We start from the raw sequence: 25,750 nt of genomic DNA, 5'->3' as shown, positions 1-25,750 counted from the left end.
CAGTATATAAATATATAGTGAATACAAAATAAAATGAATTACCTTAATAAATGTATGCCAATCGTGTGTTTTCAACCCTGGCCCAAATTCACTTTTCTTTGATATGAGATTGTTTATGTTTGCAACAAATCATGTGGGAAATCGTATTTTTTTATGACTTCTTTTATAGCATTGCTCTGTTGCTCTAACAATAACCAACTAAGGGCACTTGTGTCAATCTGGTCTCCATTTTTATTTGATCGAATGCCATTTTTCATTGCATGGTTGGATTCTTCAATGTCACTACAAGTTTTGATAATTTGATCTTTGTCATGCTTTCCATCCAAGATTTTTCATAATGTTTATGTTACATTCTTTCCAATATGCATAGGATCAAACAAATGCACAATTGGGAGTTGCTCATAGTACGAAAACTTAGTAAATTGCATAGGATAAATTTTTAGTCCGTTTGGATGTTGGTCATTGATGCCTTGATGATCTTCACAAGCATCAATCACATCATCAGTAAACAAAACACAATATCAAAATATAAATTTGAAACAAAAATTATCAAATGGAATGACATAACCTCGATGATTTATTTTATTGTATGCCAACTTTCATAGGCGAGGTGTCATTCCCTGTGACTTTGACATAGTCTCTTCTTTCCCATTAAAAAGATGTTTTTCGGTAATTTGGTACTTATGATTTTCGTGCAGAAAGTGTCTATTCCCATCAAAAACCTATTTTCTTAAACTTTTTGAAGGATGAGATTTCATCTTTAGACCACAAATTGGACATGCAAATTGTCCCTTTGTTTGAAGACCTACAAGATTGTGTATAATTGGATTAAATGTGTTAACTTTAACATACCAAAAAAGAGGTGTCAAGAAGAGAACATACCACAAAAATGTGTTAGCCCAGGGACATAATGTATTGTCCATACAAGCATTGCATGAAATTGAAATTTTCTTTGTCCTATTGGTCTACAGATGTCATACATAGTAACCCCATTCCATAACACCACCAACTCGTCAATAAGGGGTTCAATATATACATTGATATCTTTAACTTGGTACTTACCTAGTTGAATGAACAAAACATTACATAATTATTATGACCATTTGATGGATTAATAATAATAAATTAATTTAGATGACCACTAAATTAAAAAATACCTGGAATAATCAGTGTGAACATTATGTGCTCTCTCTTTATGGACAACCAAGGAGGTATGTTATTGTTGATAACAAAAATAGGCCACACCGAGTAAGTAGATCTCATCTCTCCAAAAGGATTGACACCATCTACTGCCAATAAAAGCTTGAGATTACGAGGTTCTTCTTTAAAGTGTGGCCATTTTTCCTCTATTTCCTTAAATGTCAAACCATCTGCAGGCATTTACATAATGTCATCTTGACTTCTATTGTGTGCATGGTAATCCATAAATTGTGCCAAGCTATTGCACCTGAATAATCATTGTAGACGTAGAATAGTGGAAATATGTCAAAGAACCTTGCAAGGCACCTTTTTTGATAATTGATCTAATTGATATCTACTGATATGACAAGTAGGGAATTGTGTTGCAAATTCATGCCATTTATGATATATAATATGATCGTTCCGACATGCATGTATTGTTTGATACTCCATTCCAATATCTTTCATGATGGCAGATAATTCTTGATACGAGCAAGATAGAATGTTTGATGGTGGTAACAAACACTCACCTATCAACCTATGACCAAAAATATAATTTGTTAATTTAAAGAATATTAATTGCTACATGAACCCAATGTTAATAGTAAGGGAACTGCGAGTAAAATAATGAAAGAAGATGGCATACCTTAACACATGTGTCATTGCTACGTTGGATAAACCATTCATAACCTTCAAGTTCACCAACAACAATACAATGACAAGAAGAGTTATTTTGGAGCCTTCATATAGGAACTGGTGTGCCTTCTCAAGTAAAGGTACATCAAGCTCTGCATCAACATCATCAACATCATCATCATCATCTTGATCATCATAATCATCTTGATCATCGTGATCTTCATCATCCTGGTCTTCTTCCATGGTATCATTACCTTCTACTTCAATATTCACACCTCCATGTTCCTTCATTTGGAATCTGCATTCTCTGAATTGTCATGGTCTATAACATGAAACTCAAGGACGTTGACCTATATGAAAATGATGACCTTATATTAACCATGACCATGATGCCATCATCAAATCATGTCTTATGTAATTTATAAACTATTAAAATACGTATCAATGGGCGATATTCATTTCCCCCTTTAATGTGACCACGTTGCCTACAATGTTTCTTAGCTGTTGTGATTAAATATCTTCAAGTCTTTAAGCCCTTATACATTTTGCAAGGAAAATAACATTTTCCATCACCTTTTCTTTTTAAGTTAGACCACAGTCTAGCAATTGTCTCCCTATTTTTGTGTGTGTTGATATTGCCAGACATGGTCTTTCTTGAATGGAATGACTCGTTGGTGGAAGAAGGATGATTTGTTTGCAACTTGTAGATGGAGTAGTAAAAGGAAGACACATATAAAAATGAGTTAGTTCTGTGAACCAAGTAGGAGTTAGGACATGCTGGAGTGGGGTCAGCCCAAGATATTTTGGAATCTTGAAGAACCTAGTAAAGGGTATTTAGAAAGGTGAAAATAAACAAGTATTTTTATAGCTACAAAGGAGGAATTAAGAGCATTATAAATAATGAAGAAGAAACTTAAATCCATACAGCTTCACCTCTATTTACAATTTGACCTTTCTGCATGTGAAATATGACAATATACAAAATTTCTAGTCACATTTTCACTTAAAAAAGAGCACCAAATATACCTTTGCTACAATATCTTCTTTAGATTCTTCACTATTAAATTCTTCAGAACTGCAAGCTTCTATGCAAAAAAAAAGATGAGATGTACTAAGTAATTTTTGATGGGCAATATTTAAACAAATCAACTATCAAAAAAATAATTTATGAAATTTAGTTGATTTATTATGTACTAAAGACTTGTGAAGATGTTCCCACGTCTATCCATAGAATGCCTATCTGCATGGTTGTTTGCAAATAGTCTAGTATGGTGCCACTTTTGAACAACAACAAATGTCATTAGGGCTGGTAATTTGGCTCAAGATATGCACAAGCCTATTGACACCACAGAAATTTTAGTTCATATAGCATTAAGCTCTCTTCTTTAACAAAATCCAAAGAGAATATAAACAAACTAATGAGCCATGTCTATCTCAATTGAATAGCAAGTACTATAGTGAGTATTAGGAAACTGACCTTGCGAATAGCATCCAGTTCATAAAGTAGAACTTGGTAAAATTGTCCTTCACTTACACCATCTCTAAATAAATACCAAAGCTGTTAGTAAGGAGACATAAGAAATGCAGAACTAAATCTCACCACAAAAACCAATCAAAATGAAATAAATTACCTATAAAATATGATTTGTAGAGGCTTTTGTCCTGTTGCTCTGCGAAAAGAAATCAGTAGCTCCTTGCAAAGAATCAAAGTGAAATAATCATTCAAATTTCCTAATAATCAAGGCAAAAATTATGCTCTAGAGGGTTTTCTCCTCTTCATCATTTAGTAATTCAGAACACGTCCCTAATTCATGTTGTGTGAAGTTGTAAAAGTTTTCCCCAAGTTAATTCTTTGTTACTTTAGGCTAGTCTTGGGATGCAACCACTTGAAATTTGCACCAAATTCCCAAAATATTAAGATAAGCATTTCTCATATGAATTGTGTGAACTAGAACAACAAAAAACAATGATCTATATTGAAAACCTATTGTCGCTATTGATGGACTAGAATCTTCTCTAGGGTGTGGATGTCTAACATTTGCTCCACGGGAGTCTAAAAGACATTGTGAACTTTTTAATCAAGTAATGTTTCTTACTTGTAAGAAAATATTAGAAACACAAAAGTCGATAATCTGAAAAGTTCTCCACAATTGCACATTAAATAAATAGTAACAGATCTGCAAAATAATAAAAAGGAAACTCAACACCAACTTGTATCAAGAATAATTGATCAAACTCGGATCACCTCAACGTGAAAATTCATTTAAGATATGGTGATTAAAAGATAAGTTTTTTTTCTCAAAATCACTGCAACTCAGAGGACCAAATCTTTGCTAATTAGTTTAACATAGATTGGTGAATAGAAAATTCATAATAAAAATTTGATTTTTTTCCACACTTGTTCAAACCATATAATGAATGACAAAAAATTAATTGAATATGAGTCACTCCAAATCCTTAGCTTTTAATACGCTTCACAGATGAGATTGCATTATATAGTTTGAACAAGATGTGGAAAAAAATGAAATGACAGAGTCACTCCAAATCCTTAGCTTTTAATACGCTTCATAGATGAGATTGATCATGACTTTGTTGATGATTTGGAGTGATAAGGATACAAATAGAGTGTATTTGCTTTGTAAGCTCATGGTTTTTAAGTCATTTTGAAGGTCACTATGTTGGAACAGTCAGATGCAAAGGAGTGTATGGAACAATCAGAGCTTTAAGTAATATATGAGATCTAAAATCACTTGTAACATCAAACAACCACTTTGATATGGCTTAGAGAACCTAAAAATCCAAACATTATAGGGAAGCATCTAGCACAAACAAAGTAGTTTTCACATACTTCGCATGGATGATAATTTTACAAACTTGGAGACAAATAAAGCTTACTTAACCTTGAACAAAACTAATATTTGTTCTTCAAAAGTAATGAAGATAGTAGAATACCCAAAAAAATAAACTTAGATTTGGTTGAATTTAACAAGAAGGTTCTAAAGACCATTCATTAGAGAAATCAATTCAAAGGTGATGTCTTGTTGCATATGGTAAGAGAATTTCACTTTCTAAAAGAAATAGAATGCTTACTAGCTCTGTGACACATTTTAATACAAATAATTATTGTGACTAGTCAAAATATCAATATGCTCAATTTGGTATTATATGTCAAATTTTATAGTGCAACTTGACTTCGAAAGGCATAGGTACTATCTTCAATTTCTTAACTCCTATTATTTAAGTAGACTTTGATGCAATGAAGCTTGAACTCTATTTTGAAAAGAAAAGAGTTGTTGATTTTTTAACTTCCACCAGTGCCACTTATCCAATTTATATAAAAGAAATACCATCAATATTTGATTATAATTTCCATGATAAGTTGATGTAAAAAGAAGTAGAACGAAAGTATAGTAATAGTCCAGATTGAGTTGAAGACAAATTTATGGTATTCATTGATTGTGAAGGATATCAAAATCATATATTATAGATTCAAAATTTTGTAATAGAAGAAGATGTGAATGTTAATTTTAGTTCTAATCCAAAATATAGTTCTAGATATTTTTAATGGTTATATACATACTCTTGTCAAGAAATAAGGTTATTAATTTTAAAATAACATTTAATCTTCAAAGCCACCCAAATGAAAACACACAATATTTTGGTCTTTTTGTTTCAATAGTCCACTTATCTAATGAGCAATCATATCATTAAAAGCTTCATTACAATATTTATAAAGGTCTTAAATTTTGTCAATTACAATCTTCCATAGAAAGAAAATAAGTTAACAATTGCCCAGCCTAGATAATTTCGTTGAAGGAGATCTATGTTGTGGAACACTTCCAAGAAATGCAAGTTACACTTCAAAACAAACAAAGAAACACAAAGTTAGATGGTACTTTCTACTTCTATAAATTCCATTTAATCCTAATATTAACATAAAATAGAATGAGTTTAAATGACCATAAACATATTGGCTTTAGAAACTTTCATTAATTCTTGGAATGTTTTGAAACCTTTAAATTGAAATCCAAAGTAACATGAATATTTGGACTTAGTTATCAAACCTTATTTTAGTAGCATATTGAGGACTCCAAGAGCCTTACAACAACCAAGGAGGGTGGAAGTAATCCACCATTGGTAAGAAATAAAGATTGCATGTGCATATAGCCTTAATCAGAGAGGATGATCTTAACAAGAACATCACATAAGAAATGAGATTAAATATTAGAAATAGTGATAAAAAACTTCAGACTGGCCATTATATCAAGCCATCATTTGGATAAAAAAGTGGATCATCACATACACAAAATTGATGAACATCAGAAATAGTGATGAGCATATTACTTTTAGATTGATTTAAAGTTCTATATTTGATTGATACAATATAGAAATAATATTCAACAATATAAAACCCTTTGCCAATTAGCAGTAAAAACTTCAAGAGATGATACCAAACCCTGCTGTAGCCCTAGGCTTCTTATAATTTTTGTTGATTTTTTTGTGTGTTCAGATTCAATTAGGGTTCAAATACACTTTTCTATTAAACATGCTTGATGTACCTAAGAAGAGCAAAGTCATCAATCCTTAGGCTCCAATTTAAAAGATTGAAAGAAATTTTTATAATATGTAAAGTCTTGCCTCAAGAAAGTCTGTCATTATTTCCTTAGATATAAGCTCTTTGAAATTCATAAATTAACAATAATTAATTAATAAACTCACATAGATATAAGCATTCTCACACCATAAGTGAAGCACCAATTGCATAAAGGTTTATTGCAAAGAAATTGTCAATATTATTTACATTGTACATACTTGTATATATAATGCTTCAATTCCTAAACTAAGAAACTATGGCTAGTGTTCTAACCATGCATAAAAATAAAATTACAGTGTAGATGTATGAAATTATATGCATAACTACTCCTATACTAGTTTATAACTACTATGCACATATTTTTATCCATTTACAAAGTGCATCTAGGTGTTACAACTCAAAAATCTTTCAAAAAATAGAAGAAAATGGATTGCACAACAAAAATTGTTCTCCAACTTGAGCTCAGTTTGATCTTCTAAAAATATCTCTCAACATGTGCCCATGAAGCCTCTAATTGAATGCAACTAATTGAATTACCAACACAAACAAAATGCACATAAACCAAAATAAGCAAATACAGAATGCAAATGATGGACCTAGAACTCCTCGATTTTTTGATTTTTTTTCTATCCCCATATCATCATAAGCTCCCTTCCCCTGTTGATCAACTCTCTTAGCTTGGGGAAGAAAGTTGAAACACATCCTGAAACTATAGTAATTTACCACACAAACAACTATCCATGTACAGATACATTTTGAAGAGATTTTTTTATTAAATGATCAGTACTCTTCAATAGAATCTTATTATTACTCTTAAGTAAGTTTTAATCATTATTCTTATATTGTGAAGGGTGAAGTATTGGTGAGAGTTGTATCTAGACTTTGTGATATACTGAGAAGTACAATATTTTATCTAATTAAAGTGGACTTTATGTTGGCTTAATTTTTTAATAGAACAAGGATTATTATAGTTCTTAATCATCTTCTAAGTTCAGTTTGTTCATTGATCATATTAGGACAATGATTATCTAAGGAGATTTCTAAATATCTATCTCTTGAACATGCAAAGGAAGTACTCTGCCTACTTGCTTGGGTGGAATGAGCATAAAGATTTGTATCAACCCAGCTTGCTCAGGTCATGATGGTAGATTTGGAAAATACAAATGTAACATCAATTTGAAGATCTCAAAGGATGAGTGAGCAACAAGCCTAGTTTATTTGACATACAATCATCAAAGAGATAATTTGAGTCAAGGAGCTTGGGAGGGAGGAAGATATTGGTGTGAATTTTAGGACAGATTTGTCTTATAAAAGGTTGTAGATTTAAATGAGACTATCTTGGATGAGTATTAAAGGATTTTCATGTGTGAAATTTCAGACTGTCTTGTGATCGATTTCTTGTAAGTAGAGGAGATGATATTTAGAGGTTGTTCATGTCTAGAGATCTTAGATATCTCTATGGCAACAAGAATCAAGGACAAGTTACGTGTAGAAGTTAAGATTTCAATTAAGACAATTATGGTCTTGCAAATCCAAGTAGCTTAATGTTAATAATTTTCAAGTAGCCCAGTCCAGTGAGAATTGGCAGCTCTTCAAGCTCAAGACACTCACCAATGCACATGTTTAGTAACTTTGTAAGATTGCCAATTCCTATGACTATTTTCAATTTCTTGTACCTACACACTTTGAGTTTGATGAATGTCATTGGCAAAAATGTTGCAACTTCTCACAAGAATCAATAACAATCATCTTCACACAACCATCACAATGTAATACTCTAGAGAGAGTCCATACCTTCAAGACACAAGTCAGGCTTAAGCTATCGACACTTAGATATAATTAATTCTACAAGACTCTTCAGATGGAATATTTCTTATACGCTTATAAGTTCTTTAAAGGAATCCAATTAAAGATTGTTCAATGACATTTGAAATGTTATTTTGTTCAGCTTCACACCTGAATATGTGAATCCACTCTAGGCAACTTAGATACACAAAACAAGATAGCTCTGGACAATATGATATCCACAGTTGTCATAAATGACCTATGTCAAAGCTACTTGAGACTCCTTCAGTAATTGCACAATCACTATCAGTCAGCTGGGGGTGATTAAGCTTCTCATATCCATTAATTTCAATCTTTTCAAGATTCCTTACACCAGAAAGAATAGTTATTTTTAGTAGCTTTATACATTTGATTATTTGAATCCCCTCCAAACAAGTTTGACATGCAAAATAGGGAAGCTCCTCAAGCACCAAACAATCTAATATCCACAAGTGCACCAAATGGTTCATATTCCAGCTACTTCACACCCCTTCTGAAATCCCACCATCAATTGGCTTTAGATGATTAAGCTTCCTGCATCCATCAATTGTCATGGTTTCTAGGCTACTTAGACCATAGAGTATAGGCAAGTTCTTAACATGAAGACACTCAATAATGCATAGCTCTGTAAGTTTTGGAAGATTTCCTATCCTTGCCACCAGATCCAAATTTTTGCACCACTGCACTATGACTGTGAAGACTAAAGACTGACGTTGAAAATATTATCATATAAAACTTTTTAGAAGAGTTAGTGTTACTTCTCTCTAGGCAACTCAATTCAACAAGAAATGACAACTCTATCTCCAGATGTTCAGTAATGTCCAACTCTGTCATCTTTGAAGGATTGTCCATTCCTGTGATCTTTTGTGTTAATGTTTGCAACATTACATGATGAGTGTTTAAGTTTGTGTCTACAGTCCTATTTGATGGTGTTACAAGTAAATTGGAAAACAACATATAAGGATGCATTCCAAACATAGTCCTTAGACGATATGGAGAAGTGTAATCCTAGTTATTTGTAGAAATTTATTTGAGTCTCGATGTAGTTCTACCAAAAATTTCATCCCATTACAGATTTAGGCATGATAGTATTAATAGGTGCATGGAGTGTAATATTTATAGACTAGCAAGTAAAGGTCTAGTTATATTCCTCTAGCTATGAACATTAGCAAATTTTCAACAATCTCTTGACAACCTTCTTCTTACTTGATCATATTTACTCTTTTGTATGATTCTTTCATGTTTATGCATAAAATAGATTTTTTTAAAGTCATCTTCTTTACTATCTACTATGCAACATATTTTGAATAAGCCATTAGATTCTCTCTATATATAATTGATAGCTAGGGTGTCATCTTGAATCCTCATAAGTTCATTAGTTGCCTTCTTTCACATGCATGAACACTTGCGAAGAATGTGAAAAAAAATGGATGTTAACCTAAGCATAATTGATTTGTTGGATTATCATTTCCTTAGAAGGAATTGCCTTCATAGTCATGGAGGCTAAGTATGGGACCACTTTCCTCAGTCCCCTAGCTACAAACATAGAAAAAATTCTCAATACACACAAATAAGAGACTGAAAATTAGAACTCAAATCAAATTTTGTTATGACCAGTTCATCAACCCCCTTTTCATTTTACTCTTCCCTGATAGAACCTTATTCAAGAACTGATACATCCATTTGAATGCAATGCTTTGAAGGTAGTTTCTACCTAATTCTAGGCTGGGAAAGGGTTTGCATCTTGGTCGAACTCAAGATAGATAGGCAGTTTTAAGCATTTCAGTGAGCGAATCCCTAGCCAAGTGTCCATATTCACAATCCAAACATTTAAATTGTGCATCCTCATAATCAAGGTTTTGTTCCCACAATATGTTCTCCAGTTGACCATTCATCATGGTAGGGAGTGGGTTGTTGAAATCTAGTTCAACTCAGATCCAAATCTCAAAGCAGTCAGCATATTAGTTTCTTGATTTCCACCACTTCTGGAGGGCCTATAAGAAAATGAGAGGGAAATTCCCTTAGTGGGTTAACCCTACACCTTAGACACAAGGATTTCATACATAATTAGCCAGACAAAAACCTTGTTCAAGGGCCTTGACTCTATCAACTATTTTTTGTGACAACATAAGAATTAAGTTATTTGTTGGCAGGATAATATCTAGACCTTCCTCTACCAGCCAAATTCTTCTTGTCCATTTCCCCAGATATTATCCCATCCACCAGAATTTGAATATAACGCACACTTTTGCATATATTAGTTTTTCTTGAAGGAGTCTTCTATTCACGCATCACTATCTTACACATCATAGAGCTACACTATATTCCTGAGCCTATCACCACCATATACGTTCTTCTCTCACAAATTTAAAGCCCACTCTAAGGAATAAACTCAGAACTTGAATAAGATTACTGACATATTCCAATGTTCAGTCCAAAAGAAAATCTTTAAATAGGACATACTAGAAATTAGTATCTTGACTTCATTGTAGAGCTTTTTCTCCTATGGTTATAGTCTTGTGGTATGAGTCTTTAAACCGATGGATTAAAAGGAAGCATATGCCCCAAATTGTGAGTGTGAATCTGGGACCAATTATTGATGAGGATCAAACAATAGGGCTATCAGTAACCATTTTATCCTGAGCAACTAAACTCTGGATGGAAGAAGTTGCCAACAATTTTTCTCATGGTCATTATACTATGACACTTATTGCTTTAATCATAGTACCCTGAACCCTAAACCCTATCGCAGCCTCTTCTACTTCACCTTGAGGACCTAAGGATGGATACTTGGATAAAATTCCCAAGGTCTTGTGCCATATACCTTGCCTCCCCATTGTAATCGAAATATTCTTGTACAATGCCATCTCCATTCAAATCAAACACAAACACATAATCCACTAAAATTTTACCTGTTACAATGGTCCCCTATAGAATGCCGTGTAAAGAAAACCTATTATCATATATGCCATAAAAAATTTACCTATTACAATGGTCCCTACACAATGCTGTGGTAAAGAAAACCTACTATCATATATGCCACTAAAATTTTCCCTGTTACTATGGTCCCTACAGAATGTTGTGGTAAAGAAGACCTATTATCATATATGCCACTAAACTTTTACCTATTACAATGGTCCCTACACAATGCCGAGTCCTCTATTCTGGAACCCCCCTTGAAAATCTATGCCCTCATGCGATCAAAATGCTAGAAGCACTTCCGTACAAAGAGACGAAAGTCTCCCTGTACAGAACCTAGAGAGCAAGCCCCCCTTTTGTTTACTATTGTTAGAGTGACATTAAAATCTCCTACAATTACTCTAAACTCATGTCCTAGAGAGGCACAAAAAGATGAAATCTCCCCCCAAACAACCTTTTCATCTTCCGTCTTAATAGGCCCATACACATTGATCAAAACTCCTGATAAGTTTATAGTTTGAGAAGAGAACCTAAAAGCTTTCCAAAATCTATCCTTCACTAGGGGATCTCCCTTTAGAAGCCTTGGATTCTAGAGTATACCCAAACCTCTTGAGGTTCGAATCCCCTCAACGAGAAACCCTGACCATTTATGTCTAACTCCAAAAACCTTCACCGCCTCCTCTACTTCCATCTTAGTTTCTTCAATGCATATTATATCTGCTTTTTCTTGATTAAGGGATCACTTGATCAAATGTCTTTTGTTAGGAGCATTGCAGCCCCTAACATTCTACGTTAGGAATTTCATAGTCTCCCAAGAGAGACAATGTCCCTCCCGGATCTCAAGCGGGTTTGACCTTGCATATTACTTGCATCTGCTAATAATTTCAAGTTGTTTTTCCTCCCTTTTTTCTTTTGTGACCCTCTTGACTGCTTATTGGCCTTGCATGATTTTGTTTGTGAAATTTTTCATGGTTCTACATTCCCCAGTCCTTCCTCTTCCATCGAATCTCCATCTCCTAACCACTCTTCAATTTTTGGGATTCCTCCAAGATATATAACTCCCCTTTTTGTGGGTGAAAATAGTGGGTTGATCCCATCCCTCACCTCTGATGTCTTTAGGTCCTTTGAATGTTTGTGTAAAGCACTCATAACATTCCCTTCCTCTCCTTCCTGATTAACCGTTTCTTCAATTTTTGCCATCTTAGCCTCCACAAGCTTTGAAGAGTCCTCTTGTGCTGCCTTTAGAACATGCTCCCTACAACCTTCTGCCCTCCCAAAGAAAATTTTATTGTACCCGTTAAACTTGGATCCAACATTTCCTCGTTGACTGTACCTTCCATTACCAAAGGGCAAGCCATTTTAGTATCTATTCTGTGATCCAATGGGAGCTCAATTTCCACTTCAACTTGATCAGGTTCCTCCCCTACTGTTCCTGAGGGACTTGGGTTTGTTCTTAACTCCATAGTCCTTTCCTCACCCAGTTCCTTGTCTTTTTTGTTGATGCTGCATTCTTCCTCTGTGTGACCCCAAATCTTACAAAGTTTACATCGACTGATAGCTTCCTCAATCTCAATCTCTTGCCACCAATAACTCTTAGCTAATATGATCTCAATAGCATGAGGAAGTAGGGGATGCGGTTTCCACATAATACAGATCCTAGTATATTGACTAAAATCTTTCTATTCAATAGCTTTGTTTGCTTTAATGAATGAACCCAGGCTAACCCCTATCATTTTAAAAGTATCCTTATTCCAATATTCGTGCAAAAGGTTGTATAGCTGGATCCAAATTAGCACTTCCTCCACCTTTGCTTGCTTAGGGTTGAAGTTGGGTACCCAGTCTTTAATAAAGAAGCCCACTCCATCCATCAGAAAGGGACCGTTGAACATAACCCTAGTTTTCTCCACTTTGGATGCCATTGTGAACAGAAGCCGTCAGTCAGGTTCTTGATGTTGTTTGTGATCCATAGGTGTTTGAAATCCATTGCTTCATCTTGGCCAAAGCTAGCCATCCTCTCCCCATTTCATGAAGAAAGCCCTTTCTCTTAAAAGAAATATTATGGATTTCCACGCCTCCAAATCTATTCAAATATTGATTGCTTTATTGTTTACTGTCTCTAGGGAGTCCTTAGTTATTGCATTCAACCTCTTATTGACCTCCTTTCTGATCCATCTCCTTGCGTCTCCCGATTTCTTGAACTCAGAGGGTGTGAAATCCTTACTGTGGTATGGACCATCACTGTGTGCTAATGCTCCTCTCTTTGAATCTCCCAACGTCCTTCACGTTTATCCAGCTGTGATCTGGGTGGTCGCTATGGAAACCTAAACCCTGCAAGTCTCTCTCTTCCTTGTTGCAAATGATGCCATCCCCCAAACTCTTGAAACCCTGATTTCCTTCTCCTCTCTGCCATCGAATTTTTTTTTTCACTCTTTATTATCTGATGATAAAAATAATAAGCATAACTTTTGTACATTAGAACAATAAATAATAAATTATCCTACTAGATATTTTAATTTAAACACATTATAAAAAAAAAAAAAAAAAAAAACTTTTGTTATAAATAAACTTTCTATATAACCAATACATAACACCACTTAACATATAAAACACTCTCCAAACAATATACAAAAGTATTAACATGTTCACACTCGTTAATGTCAACAAGTATAAAATGTTCACGCTCATTATTGTCTACAATTTAGATAATCTCTCATATAATTGAAAATAAAGTACCTTAACATGTCTACAATTTATATCATCTTCCATATAATTTAAAATAAAATACCTAAATAAAGTTTCAAAGCGATCGCGAATGAACTGCCTATCCATAAAGCTTACGGGGATCCTTTGATATACCCCTGACCTCACAATTCTAGACATTTTATATAAGAATTTCTCTACATCGAAGATTTATGAAGCCGTTTGCTGGTACGTTTTGAAGCATCAGTACCGGTAAGAATACAGATTTATGCTTGACTTGATTCTTAGCACAGATGAATTTTTGACCATTCAATTGTAACACTCTACGACATTGAGCTGTTGAGTTGAGGTGGGAGTAAAAATGGAGCTGCAAGCGACCGGCTGAGTTGATCGATCTAAATAATTATCTTTGTTGGAGACTCTGGTAGCCTGGCGTAAAGGCTTCCAGCAGAGTTTTGTGGAGTAGAAAGTTTTCTATCGTGGTTGGAATGGAGTTGCATGGATTTGGGCTTAATCTGTGCGGAGCAACTCATGCCTGCTCTACAACCTCCTTTACACACGTTACTGCCCTTTCGCCCTCTGCCTTAACACTAAAATCGTCCCAGTCCCTCAAAATTCCCCGGGTGTTTATTCAAAGAAAACATCGCTATATATGGGTCAATGCCAACATTCGCGATGAGGAGGCAGGGGAAGAGAAGGTGGAGGAGAAGGAGAAGGATAAGGAGGACGGGGTTTTGATTTCTATGCAAGAAAGTAAGAAGAAGACGTTCATGAACGATTTTTGGGGAGGCGTTTTGGAGGAAACGGGGCAGATTGAGTGGCCGCCCTTCCAGAGAGTTTTGGGAACCACTGGCCTCGTATTGGCTGTCATTGTCGGCTCTTCCGCGGTTTTGTTGACTGTTAATGCGATTTTGGCGGAGCTTTCCGATAAAATATTTAGTGATGCTGGTATCCAAGGTATTTTCTCCAAGTTATAGGTGATTTCGCGATTTTATTAATGTAAAAATGTACTCCGTCGGAGTATTTGGGATGAAATTCGTATTTCTGAATGAAATTATGGATTTGGGAATATTGTTTGTCTTCGATTATCGCGTAAATCGGTTTGCATTCTTGTATTTTAAGTTTTGTGCAAAGAAATTAAGCTATGTCTGTTCTAAGAATACTAGAAGAATCCATTAGTTTTGGAAAATGTGGATATACGAGGAATTTTCTGAGAGATTATGTTGGGAATAAGTATTTGCGTTTTAAGGATTCGCCTTTGTATTCTTTGTTTCATGGATATTGCTTTCAATGATGTTTTTTGGGGAACTTGCTGTTGTATCCTGTAACTCTTCCAATGATGTTTTTAATTTGCATAATCACGCTTTTGGGGAAACTGTGTGGAAGGTTTTCAACAATGTTTGTGATCACACTTAAGCAATCCTTGATGATGCTTTGTTTGTGTAGAAAAAATGGACAATTGCTTTGTAACATATATATCTGGGTTTAGAGAACAAATATTTGTGGTTACTTAGTACCTTCAACCATAGTTGGAAAACTCGCCAAATGCAAAAACTCGCCAAGCTCCCCAAAATTTTAATTGGGAAAAACTCAGCAATTTAAAAAAAAAAACTTGGGAAAAACTCGGGAACCTAAAAAACTGCTGAAATTTAATTAAAAATACATTTATTTTGCAAAATTTAATGAGAAGATGCATCTAATAAGTTAATTAAAGACAATACAAAAGAAACAAACAAAGTTTAGATATATATAAATGCATAATGCGTACAAAATTGCATTCTCATGCGGAATGCTCATGGTAGGAAGCAAAATAGTAAATAGTTTCAATTTGTCAAACTAGAAGTAAATACTAAAAGTTTAAATACATCAATACAATGTTAATCACATCTTCCTCTTTCCACTTGCACTAGCAAGAAAGCGAGGGGGTCTAGTCCTAGAAGAAGTGCCCTGCACTGGGATAGGGCGTGAGTTGCGTGACTGTGAACTCTGTGGCTGTGCCCCCTCGCTCGACGTCCCTACTGACTGGCTCGGCGTCCTAGAAGTGGATGCATCTCCTCCTAATGGTAATGCCTGATCCCCGCCTGAATCATCATCATCCTCGTCCTCATCCTCAATGTCATCCATAGTGAAATAAAAATCAGTGTCAGCCTGCCCCTCCATGGCCTGCCTCTCCAAATCAGCGATCTCATCTGGTGTAAACAATGGACTTGGCTCCTGTGCTGTCCAATCAGAATAAGGATCTATCTCATCTAGAGCAAGTGGACTAGGTAGTTCTAAGAGCTGTGCCTTTTTTATGCGCAACTTAAGATTATAGTGCACATAAACAAGGTCATTAAGCCGTTTTTGAGTCATTCTGTTTCTTTTCTTTGTATGGATGGACTCAAATAAGCTCCAATTGCGCTCACAATGGGATGAGCTACAAGGTTGGGATAGGACTCTGAGAGCAAATTTCCTTAAATTGGGGGTATTGCCACCCCAACTTGCCCACCAAGCATCTGCAAAACAAAATTAAAAAAGTTATAAAGGAATAAAAAATAAAATCAGAAGCACAACTTATCAATTAGCAAAAATTTTAAAGTTTGACGCTTTACCTGGTGCTTGAGTAGATCTTGCTCTCTTTGCTAGCATAGAAGAGAACAAAGGACCCCTTGATTCCACATAGATTTGTTGTTCGGTCACAATAAGGTCTCTCTCCTCTTCACTTGATATCATTCTCTCAATGCATTTAGAGAGACCTTCCATAACCTCTCCATTAGGATCTGAGTAGGAATCATCAGCCCTAAAACAAATAGAAAATGATATCAAGTCTTACTACACAACCTTAAAAAGTAAAGTAAAATAAAGACTTATTAAAATCCCAACTTCAAGGACAATCAATTATCATAGTACCTGAATTTGGGATTGAGGAAGTAGCCTGCTGCATGAATAGGTTGGTGGAGCATATTGTTCCACCTCCTATCAATTATTTCCCAAATGGGGTCAAATCTGAGACTGTCCCCGTGATAGTAACTTCTAACAGCCTCTTTCGCCCTATCCATGGCCTCATAAAGACCTCCCATTGGAGATTGCTGCCCATCACATATGCGCAAGACTAGAACCAGGGGTAGAGACATCTACATTTGAAATTTGAAAAATACAAATTAGTTAATAACATAGTAAGTTATGAATTGATAATGAAACTTGAATAAACTAAAAATATAATGAAGTTACCTCCACAATCTCCTTAGCCTTTGCAAAAAAGCTATCATCAAAAACTATTCGTGCCACAGCCTCTCCTTCAGGCTTCTTTGAGTAAGGTGAAGCAACCCAATCAGCACACACAAACATTTGCTTCAAAGCCAATATGTGGTCAAGAATACTTTGCAACGTCAAGAAGACCGTTGCAAACCTTGTCATAGCAGGTCTTATCAAATCTTTGCCTTTAGTGGCTTTTTTCATCAAACTGAGAACCCATGGGTGATTATAGATATATTTCGTGACTCGCCTAGCATCTTCCACAACTGGACTCACCCAATCAAGTTTTTCTATGTTCTCCAAAAGAAGGTCAAGGACATGTGCTGCACAAGGTGAACAAAAAAGTGTGGGATGCCTCTCTTGGAGGATTCTACCTAAAAGATTAGCAAAAAATCAATAATCAGTAACAAACTTTCCATATTTAGTATTTACAAATTACATCAAATCTAAATTGAATAATACCATAGCATTACATTCATGATTCATATTGATTCAAATATAAAAAATTAAATCTATCTGCTGCCACATATGCTTCTGCATTATCTGTGATTATTTGCACTACATTCTCTATTCCCACCTCCATGACAACATTCTCCAACATTAAAGCCAATGTGGCTGCATTTTTCACTTTGTTGGAGGCATCGACAGATTTCCAAAACACCACATCATCTTTGCAAGCAACCAAGAAGTTAGTAATGGTTCTACTTCTTCCATCTGTCCACCCATAAGATAAAATGGTGCAGCCATACTTCTTCCACTCTTTCTTTTGGTCTTCTATCAACAATGTTGCCCTACCAACCGCTTTGTCAAGCAACCTACAAAATTTAGGTGTAATATTAAATAAAGTGTAAGTGTTAGTAAAAAATTAGGAAATAAGTTATAACAATTAAGATTTAAAATATAACAATGAACTAAAGTGAATCACAATTATTTACAATTACTAAATAGTAAAATACTAACCTTCCACTCATATCCTTGCGATTAGGCGGCTTGTACCCTTTGCTTGATATTGTCATTGCATTCACCATATTGACCCAATAGGGACTATTAGCGGCATTCATTGAGATATTGTTGAAAAACCAAAAATCAGATGCTGCAATATCAGTTTGCTCATGCACCTCCTTAAACCATGCAGTGCCCTCTAATGATGGTTGTGCTCCAAGTGTGTTCCTAGGCACAAAATAACCCCCTATCCCTGATGGGGATCCGGATGGTGATGATGAAGAAGTAGGAGGTGTAAAAGAAGTGGAACCGGTAAAAGATAAATTTTGTTTGCGGATCCGTGGGCCACGAAGAGATCCTGGTATGTTCTCAAGTGCTTCTTCTTCCTCTTGCATATCAAAAGGAGCTCTTTCAGATTCAGCTATGGCTGTTTTCATAGCTAATTTTGCCCTCTCCCTATTCAATTTTTTCTCTTCAGCAGCTGCAAGTAGGGCATTGATGAATCTTTTTTCTTCATCAGTTACCTTTAGACAAGGATTTGAGTCATGTTTCTTTATGCTTGCAAGGTGGTATTTGAGGCGGTTTATGCCTCCAGAAATAATTCTCTTACAGGGAATGCATATCACCTTCCCAACATCATTTGGAGCTTCATAGGCATACCGCCATGCCTTATCTCTTGCATTTTTAGGCTGAGTGCCTATATATCCAGATGGGCATGGTGTTTGTGGCCACTCTTCTTGCGGGTTTGTCATTTTTTTAATGGTTGACCGCTGCCCTACACATAAATATATAGAAAAATGAATAAACAAAGTTAGAACTTAGAAGCTAGGGTTTCAAATGATTCAAATTTCAAACTTCAACCATATCCTTAGCAAACAACAAACTTCAACCATATCCTTAGAAGCTAGGGTTTCAAATGATTCAAAATGATTCAAACTTCAAACTTCAACCATATCCTTAGAAGCTAGGGTTTCAAATGATTCAAAATGATTTTAAATGATTTGAAAACATTTACAAACAACAACAAAAACAAAAGAACATTTGTTATAAAACTATAAAAAGTTTTCATACTATGATAAGATGAACATACCTGGAAAGAAATTTGTCTTCTAAAATCGGTTAGAATCCTCTACAATCCACTCAAATCCACCTTGAATCACTTGCAATCAGCCAAGAATGCCTCCAAACCTTCTTCTCTTCACTCCTCAAGGCTCTAAACAATGCAAATACAAGAAAGAATGAGAAAAAACACACTCACTGCCACTTTAACCCGTCACAGGCTGCGGGCAAAACTTTCACCAGTAAATCGCGAGTTTTTATAAAAACTCACCGAGTTTTTGCCGATTACTCACCAATTACTCGGCGAGTTTTTACCAGACTGCCGAGTTTTTAAATCAACGAGTTAACTGGTGAAAAACTCGCCGAGCTAGAAATCTCGGCAAGTTTTAAAAACTCGCCGAGTACTCGGCGAGTTTTCCATCTATGGCACCACCCCTAAATCGCTACGGAGCCTTCAGAAGACAGCTGAAGTAAATTATTAAAATCTCCCCTCGCCACCCCCACCTGTTACTGAACAACACTTATTGTTTACTATACTTAAGCTTCTTCATTCAGTCTCTAACAAAAATGGAGGAAATTTAAATTTTCAAATTTAAGTGTGGTGCTACATGGATGCCCTGCATCAGACATCTGAGATAGATTGAAATGTTTTATAAGTGAAACTCAGAAACATTTATAAGTTTTGTGTTTATTCTGAATTTGCTTCTCTGCCTTCACTACCTGAATATGCCTTGTCAGTTCTCTCTGCAATTTGATATCTCTTCTAACTCATAAACATTTACAGGTTCTCTGCCTTAGCTACCAGAATATGCTTTGTCAGTTGTCTCTGCATTTTGATATCTCTTCTATCCTTAATGTTTCCTCTTTCCACATAATCCAACTCCTGCCAATATGCTTTAGGAGAATTTGGAATATCAAAAGTTCCAATTGTTGATTTTTATGATCAGATTATAAAGGAATGCAGATTTTTAAACTAGTTAACACAAAATACACAGTGCATACCCTGGTTCACCTTCAACCTTGAAGGTGAAAAACCAGCAATTAATCTCTGTTTACACTTATCAAAATGATTAAGGTCTGAATACAATTTTGACAATATTGATCTATGATTGATCTGAAATATATGAGTATAGTCTCTGCCTGTATATCGATTTGTTAAATATATATTAACCTTAATATTCAACAATGAGTTGACCTTTCCTGGATATATGATCACTGTAATACCAAGTCATTGTTATATAGAAATATGTGATGATACATATGTTCTGATTTTATATGTTAGTCGAATCACTATCTTTGATACAATATACTACTATCAAACTTAATGCCGTATATGCCCTGCGATATATATAATACCCGTCCTTTGTGATCTGTATGTCTCGATAAGTGTCTTCTCCAATATATCCTACGATAGCTATTATTGACTTCTCCAATGTATTCTGCAATAGCTCTGAGAGTATCTATTTTATCTTTTATATGTATTATTGTGCGATTGTCTTCGGTGCTGTTATGCAATTGATGTGAACGTTTGTTTTGTTCTGTGGTAGTCTTGGGAGACTTTATTAAGGATCGCTTCCATTCATGAAAAGAGATTACCAAGATTTGGACTGCTTCAAGAGATATCTGCAGATTTGTTAATGGGATCATACTTTTATATGGCTGATATATATTATGTACATAACCCATCAGATACCTACTGATGCTACTTTTTCAACACTTCCTCTTAGCTAGGGTGGATGTACTCAGATTTTTGAGTAGCAGAGTAATATCCACCATGGCTACTCCCAAAGGGTGGCTTCACCATGGCTGCTCCCATGATGGAAATGCAAACTAAACCAAGTGTTCATCATGAAATCACTTACATGATGTGATATTGCTATCAGGATTGAACACTTGGTGAAGATTTGACAAATGAGGTTGTAAGCTTTGGGTTTAACCATGGAGGAAACTCCGTAGTTAAGCGCGCTCAGGCTGGAGTAGTACTGGGATGGGTGACCTCTTGGAAAGTCCCGGTGCTTCACCTCTATGAGCATCACCTAGATCCAATGAGTGCTAAGTGTTCCATTTATTCTCATGAGAGAAGGATTCATGTTGAATCACAACTCATGAAACATGGTTCAATGAGTTTGACTCAAAATCACACAGTTAAATCCTGATAGCAATATCACAACTTGACTTATTGTGGAAATTATCTCCTACTTATCAATTGATGAGCTTAAGGGGCTTTCTAATTAATGGTTCATAAGGCACAATACTTGGTGAAGGTTTTGCAAATGGGGTTGCAAGCTTTGGGTTTAACCATGGAGGAAGCTCCGTAGTTAAGCGCGCTCAGGTTGGGGTAGTACTAGGATGGGTGACCTCTCGGGAAGTCCTGGTGCTTCACCCCTGTGAGCATCACCTAGATCCAGTGAGTGCTAAGTGTTCCATTTATTCTCATAAGAGATGGATTCATGTTGAATCACTACTCATGAAACATGGGTCAATGAGTTTGACTCAAAATCACACAGTTAAATCCTGATAGCAATATCACAACTTGACTTATTGTTATCACTTACATGATGTCGTCATGATGTTCACCATGGCCACTCCTAGAGGATGAACAAGCACAATCATGGGATTTCTTCCATGCCATCCACCATACATATTTGCAGAGGGCGGATTCATCATGCCTACTCGTAGAGGATGGAAAAGGTTTTACACCTCAAACTTCTGTTAGAGAAGAGTGCATTACCACCTTGCCTACTCACAGAGGATGGTTCCACCACACCTACTCGAAAAGGGTGGACAATGAGGGCTTGCACCTCAGATTTCTCTCAATAAGGAATGCATTACCAAGGGTTGATACCTCAATTTTCTCCGTTTTAGAGAAAAATGCTACAAGGGTTTGCACCTCAAACTTCTCTCTTTTGGAAAATTACTCATTAAAAAGGGATTTCACCTCAAACTTTTCCCTTTGAGAAAAAAAATCATTATATTACATCTCAAGGAGTTACACTAATGCTGAGGCTCCCTCACAATTAGGGCCTCGTTCTCCACAATTCCAAGTTTGTCTTGAAATTGACAAACTTCATTTTGGCAAGTGGCTTGGTAAGAATATCAGTCGTTTGGTCATCAGCATTAATGTTCTTCAACTGGATAGCATTTCTTTGCACCACATCTCTATTATAGTGTCTATATGCTTTGTTCTATCATGAAGCGTAGGATTGATAGAAAGCTCCATACAACTCTCACTATCGCAATGAATATTTGTAGGATCTGACAATTGCCCAAACAATCCTGTGAGAAGCTTTTGAAGCCACATTGCTTCTTCTGCTGCTACACTGGCTGCAACATATTAAGCTTCTGCTGTACTTTCGACAATATGTGACTATTTCCTGCTGCACCAAGAAATCATAGCAAATCCCAAACTGAAACAACAGCGTGAGGTGCTCTTCTAATCAATAACACTTCCCGCCCAATTAAAATCCATAGCCTTGTAAGTCTAAGTCTACAATAGATGAATACTTCAAGCCATATCCAATTGCGCCACACAAGCATCTCAAGATATGCTTGGCTGCAACTAGATGTATATGTCTGGGTTCACATATGAACTAGCTAAGTGCACTTACTGCATAGCAAATGTCTGGTCCAGTATTAACTAGATACATCAAGGACCCGATCAACTGTCTGTACAGAGTAGGATCCACAAGGTCTGAACTAGTTGCTGATTTACTTAACTTCTTCAAGTTGGTTTCCATCGGTGTAGTTATAGATTTACAATCTAACGTTCCAAATCTCTTTAGGATGTCAATGGTGTATTTTTCTTGACTAAGGATGATACCATCAGGCATCTACCAAATTTCCAATCCTAGAAAAAAGTGCATGGGTCCTAGGTCCTTCATCTCGAATTCTGAAATTAAATTCCTTGCATCTAGCGATGTGATGTTCTTCCCATATAAGAAATAAGTCATCAACATATAGAACTGATACCAAGGCTTCACCATTGACTACCTTGAAGTAAAGGTTTGGATCAACATCATTCTTGTAGAATCCCAAATTCATCTAGTATCGGTCTATTCTTTCATACCATGCTCAAGGAGTCTATTTAAGACCATATAAGGTTTTGTTTAATTTACACACATGAGACTCTTTTTCTTCAATCATGAAGCCTTCAAATTGTTCAATGCAGACTTCTTTTTCAATAACACCATTGAGGAAAACTCTCTGTACATTCATCTGATGTAGCTTCCATCACTTAGCTGCTGCAATGACAATAATGGTCGTGATGGAAGTTTAGCGAGCAACTAGAGCAAAGGTTTCTTCACAGTCTATTCCTTCTTTCTGAGAGAAGCCACGTGTTACAAATCTAGCTTTGTATTTCTCAATGCTCTCATTAGCTAATCCTGCATAGCCATTTGGAAGAAACAACTGATTTCTCTTCAGGTCTAGGTACAATATTCCAAACATCATTCTTAATGATGGATTGATATTCTTCATCCATAGCATCATTCCAGACTTGCTGTCTTGAGGCTTCCTTGATACCAAAAATTTCAGTCTCAATGATATTACACAATAATGCAACACAACTAGAGAATCTATGTGGTCTTGTACTTTCTCTAAAAGTGCCTTGAGGAGCTGCAAACTGTTTTGCATCCTGCATAGTTTTTCTTGCCCAAAGATGTCTCTTTTTATTCACAACAATACCTTTAGGCCCATCATTTGGATCCAAAGGCTCAATTGGATCATCAACCTCTTTAGGTTTTGTGGACTCTATAAATCTCAGGAGCATGATCAATGTCCATGTGTTGCAGACTCTCTAGATCTTCATGATCTATCTCCATGTGTGAACCTTTAGATTTCTTGAATGCAACATCTTTCTCAAATGTAACATCTCTGCTTATCTCTATTTGCTTTTGAGTAGGGATGTAAATTCTGAAGGCTTTTTCAGTCTCACTGTAGCCTACAAATATTCCTCTTCTTCTCAAGGGTTCTAACTTGATAGTTTTATTGTTGGGTATATGAACATATATTGGACAACCAAAGATTCTCAAAGGATTGACATCAGGCTTTAACCCCTGAAAAGGCTTCTTCTAGAGTAATATTCTTCAATATCCAACAAGGATATCTATTTTGAATATGTACTGCTGGTCTAGAAGCTTCTGCTCAATGGAAAGTTGAGAGGTCTTGATCATGTATCATTCATGTATCATGGCTTTAGCAGCTCTGATGATGGATCTATTCTATCTCTTAACAACCCCATTTTGATGTAGGTTGTAAGAAACACAAAACTCCCTCTTAATTCCCCCCTCAATACAAAAATCTTGAAAAGTGCCAGTGCTATATTCACCTCCATTACCAGACCTTAAAGTTTTAATTTTCTTTGTAGATAAGTATTTTACTAGAGCTTTGAACTCCTTAAATCTACATAGTACTTCATCAAACTCCTTGGAACTTAAGAAATAGACCCAATTCTTTGTAGAGTAGTTAAAAATGGAAGTTACATAATACGAAAATTCAATTAGAGATGCCATTGACATTGCTCCACGCAAATCAGAATGTACAAGTTCTAATACTTCGTTAGACCTACTTTCACTACCATCAAATGGGCTCTTAGTGTTTTTACCCAATGCACAACCTTTACAAGTACCATCACATACAAGACTAAGTTTAAGTATGCCTGTAGCTATCTTCTGCAAAGATGGAAAAGCATTGTAATGTAAGTGACCAAGTCTTCTATGCCACAACTCCTAGGAGTTTGATGTGTCATGAAGGACTCAAATAGATCGAATGGAAAATTGGTTAAAACTCTCATGTCAATATCCAATTACACGTGCAGTCTTGATGTGAAATGTCCCTTTTCTGATTTTGCATGATATTTCAAGTCTCAAATCAGATCTTTAAAATCAAACAACTAATATCACAAAGATCCCCCAAATTTCTCAAGAAACCCCAAATCGGGTATGCTGAAAATAGTGCCAAAAGCTTCACAACTTCACAAATTATTAATAAATCTGAAAATGGACATTTTTACAAAAATTTCAGCAGCATAATAGCCTACAAAATGACATTTCCAGATCTGTATATCCTTTACACAACAGTTCTCAAATGTAGAACAAAAACTATGCTCATCGGGCTCCTGAAATTAACACAAAAATGCTCGGAAACACCACAAAAACACTAATAATCTATCTCAGAAGTTTAATCACGTCCCAATACATATATTCAGCTCTATTTTAACACCTTAAAGTCTGAAATACAGCAGCAACCCAAACTGATATGAAATACTCAACTGAAAACACCAAACTCATACAAAAAACACACCCGAAAACCCACAAATCTGCACTGTTCAGCACAAAGGCAAACTTTGTATGAGCATGCACATGGAATGGCTTCAAACTCCCGTCCTTAGCCTTTTTGGAAACCTGCAAACTCCCGTTCTTGGGTCTCCTTCTCCACAGGTTTGGCAGCCTCTGAAGAATAACAAAGAATGAATAAAAATCAAGTTCTGTAATCCCCCCAAAATGCCTCCAAACCCCTTAAAAGAGGGCATAACTGTAACTCACGTCCAAGAGAGGTTAATGAAACATATTTTAATAATAATTTTCATTTATTAGTCCAACGGTTTCCAAAGATTAACCCCCTTTTTCCGAAACTTCACTTTCTTAGGCCTGCCTGCCTTAGCAA

General features: G+C 35.7%; 2 protein-coding genes across 2 annotated transcripts; one reads left to right on the top strand and one right to left on the bottom strand.

The window, feature by feature from the left end:
- Positions 1-13,938: 13,938 nt before the first annotated feature.
- On the top strand, positions 13,939-15,103 carry LOC149564506 (uncharacterized). The gene has a single exon (XM_089818047.1). It carries the CDS (start codon positions 14,341-14,343, stop codon positions 14,827-14,829), a length of 489 nt encoding a protein of 162 aa, XP_089674173.1. The 5' UTR covers positions 13,939-14,340; the 3' UTR covers positions 14,830-15,103.
- On the bottom strand, positions 15,097-16,949 carry LOC149564505 (uncharacterized). Its single transcript, XM_089816192.1, has 3 exons — positions 16,444-16,949; positions 16,139-16,347; positions 15,097-15,174 (listed from the first exon to the last, which is right to left on the bottom strand). Exons 1-3 carry the CDS (start codon positions 16,592-16,594, stop codon positions 15,097-15,099), a joined length of 438 nt encoding a protein of 145 aa, XP_089672318.1. The 5' UTR covers positions 16,595-16,949.
- Between the last annotated feature and the right edge of the window lie 8,801 nt (positions 16,950-25,750).

This window comes from Cupressus sempervirens, chromosome 3, assembly GCF_028749045.1.
Source record: "Cupressus sempervirens isolate cs-2001-9-10 chromosome 3, ASM2874904v1, whole genome shotgun sequence".
NCBI classification, from domain to species: Eukaryota; Viridiplantae; Streptophyta; class Pinopsida; order Cupressales; family Cupressaceae; genus Cupressus; species Cupressus sempervirens.
Note: the sequence above shows the minus strand (reverse complement) of the source record. Positions and strands in the feature narration are given on the sequence as shown.

Excerpts from the sequence above, each read along its gene's own strand:
- LOC149564506 (XM_089818047.1), top strand. The coding sequence starts at position 14,341 with ATGGAGTTGCATGGATTTGGGCTTAATCTGTGCGGAGCAACTCATGCC.
- LOC149564505 (XM_089816192.1), bottom strand. The coding sequence starts at position 16,594 with ATGGAAGGTCTCTCTAAATGCATTGAGAGAATGATATCAAGTGAAGAG. Across the intron at positions 16,348-16,443 it reads AAGATCTACTCAAGCACCAG|ATGCTTGGTGGGCAAGTTGG; the intron begins GTAAAGCGTCAA and ends TTTGTTTTGCAG. Across the intron at positions 15,175-16,138 it reads TTAAGTTGCGCATAAAAAAG|GATACAACAGCAAGTTCCCC; the intron begins GCACAGCTCTTA and ends GAAGAGTTACAG.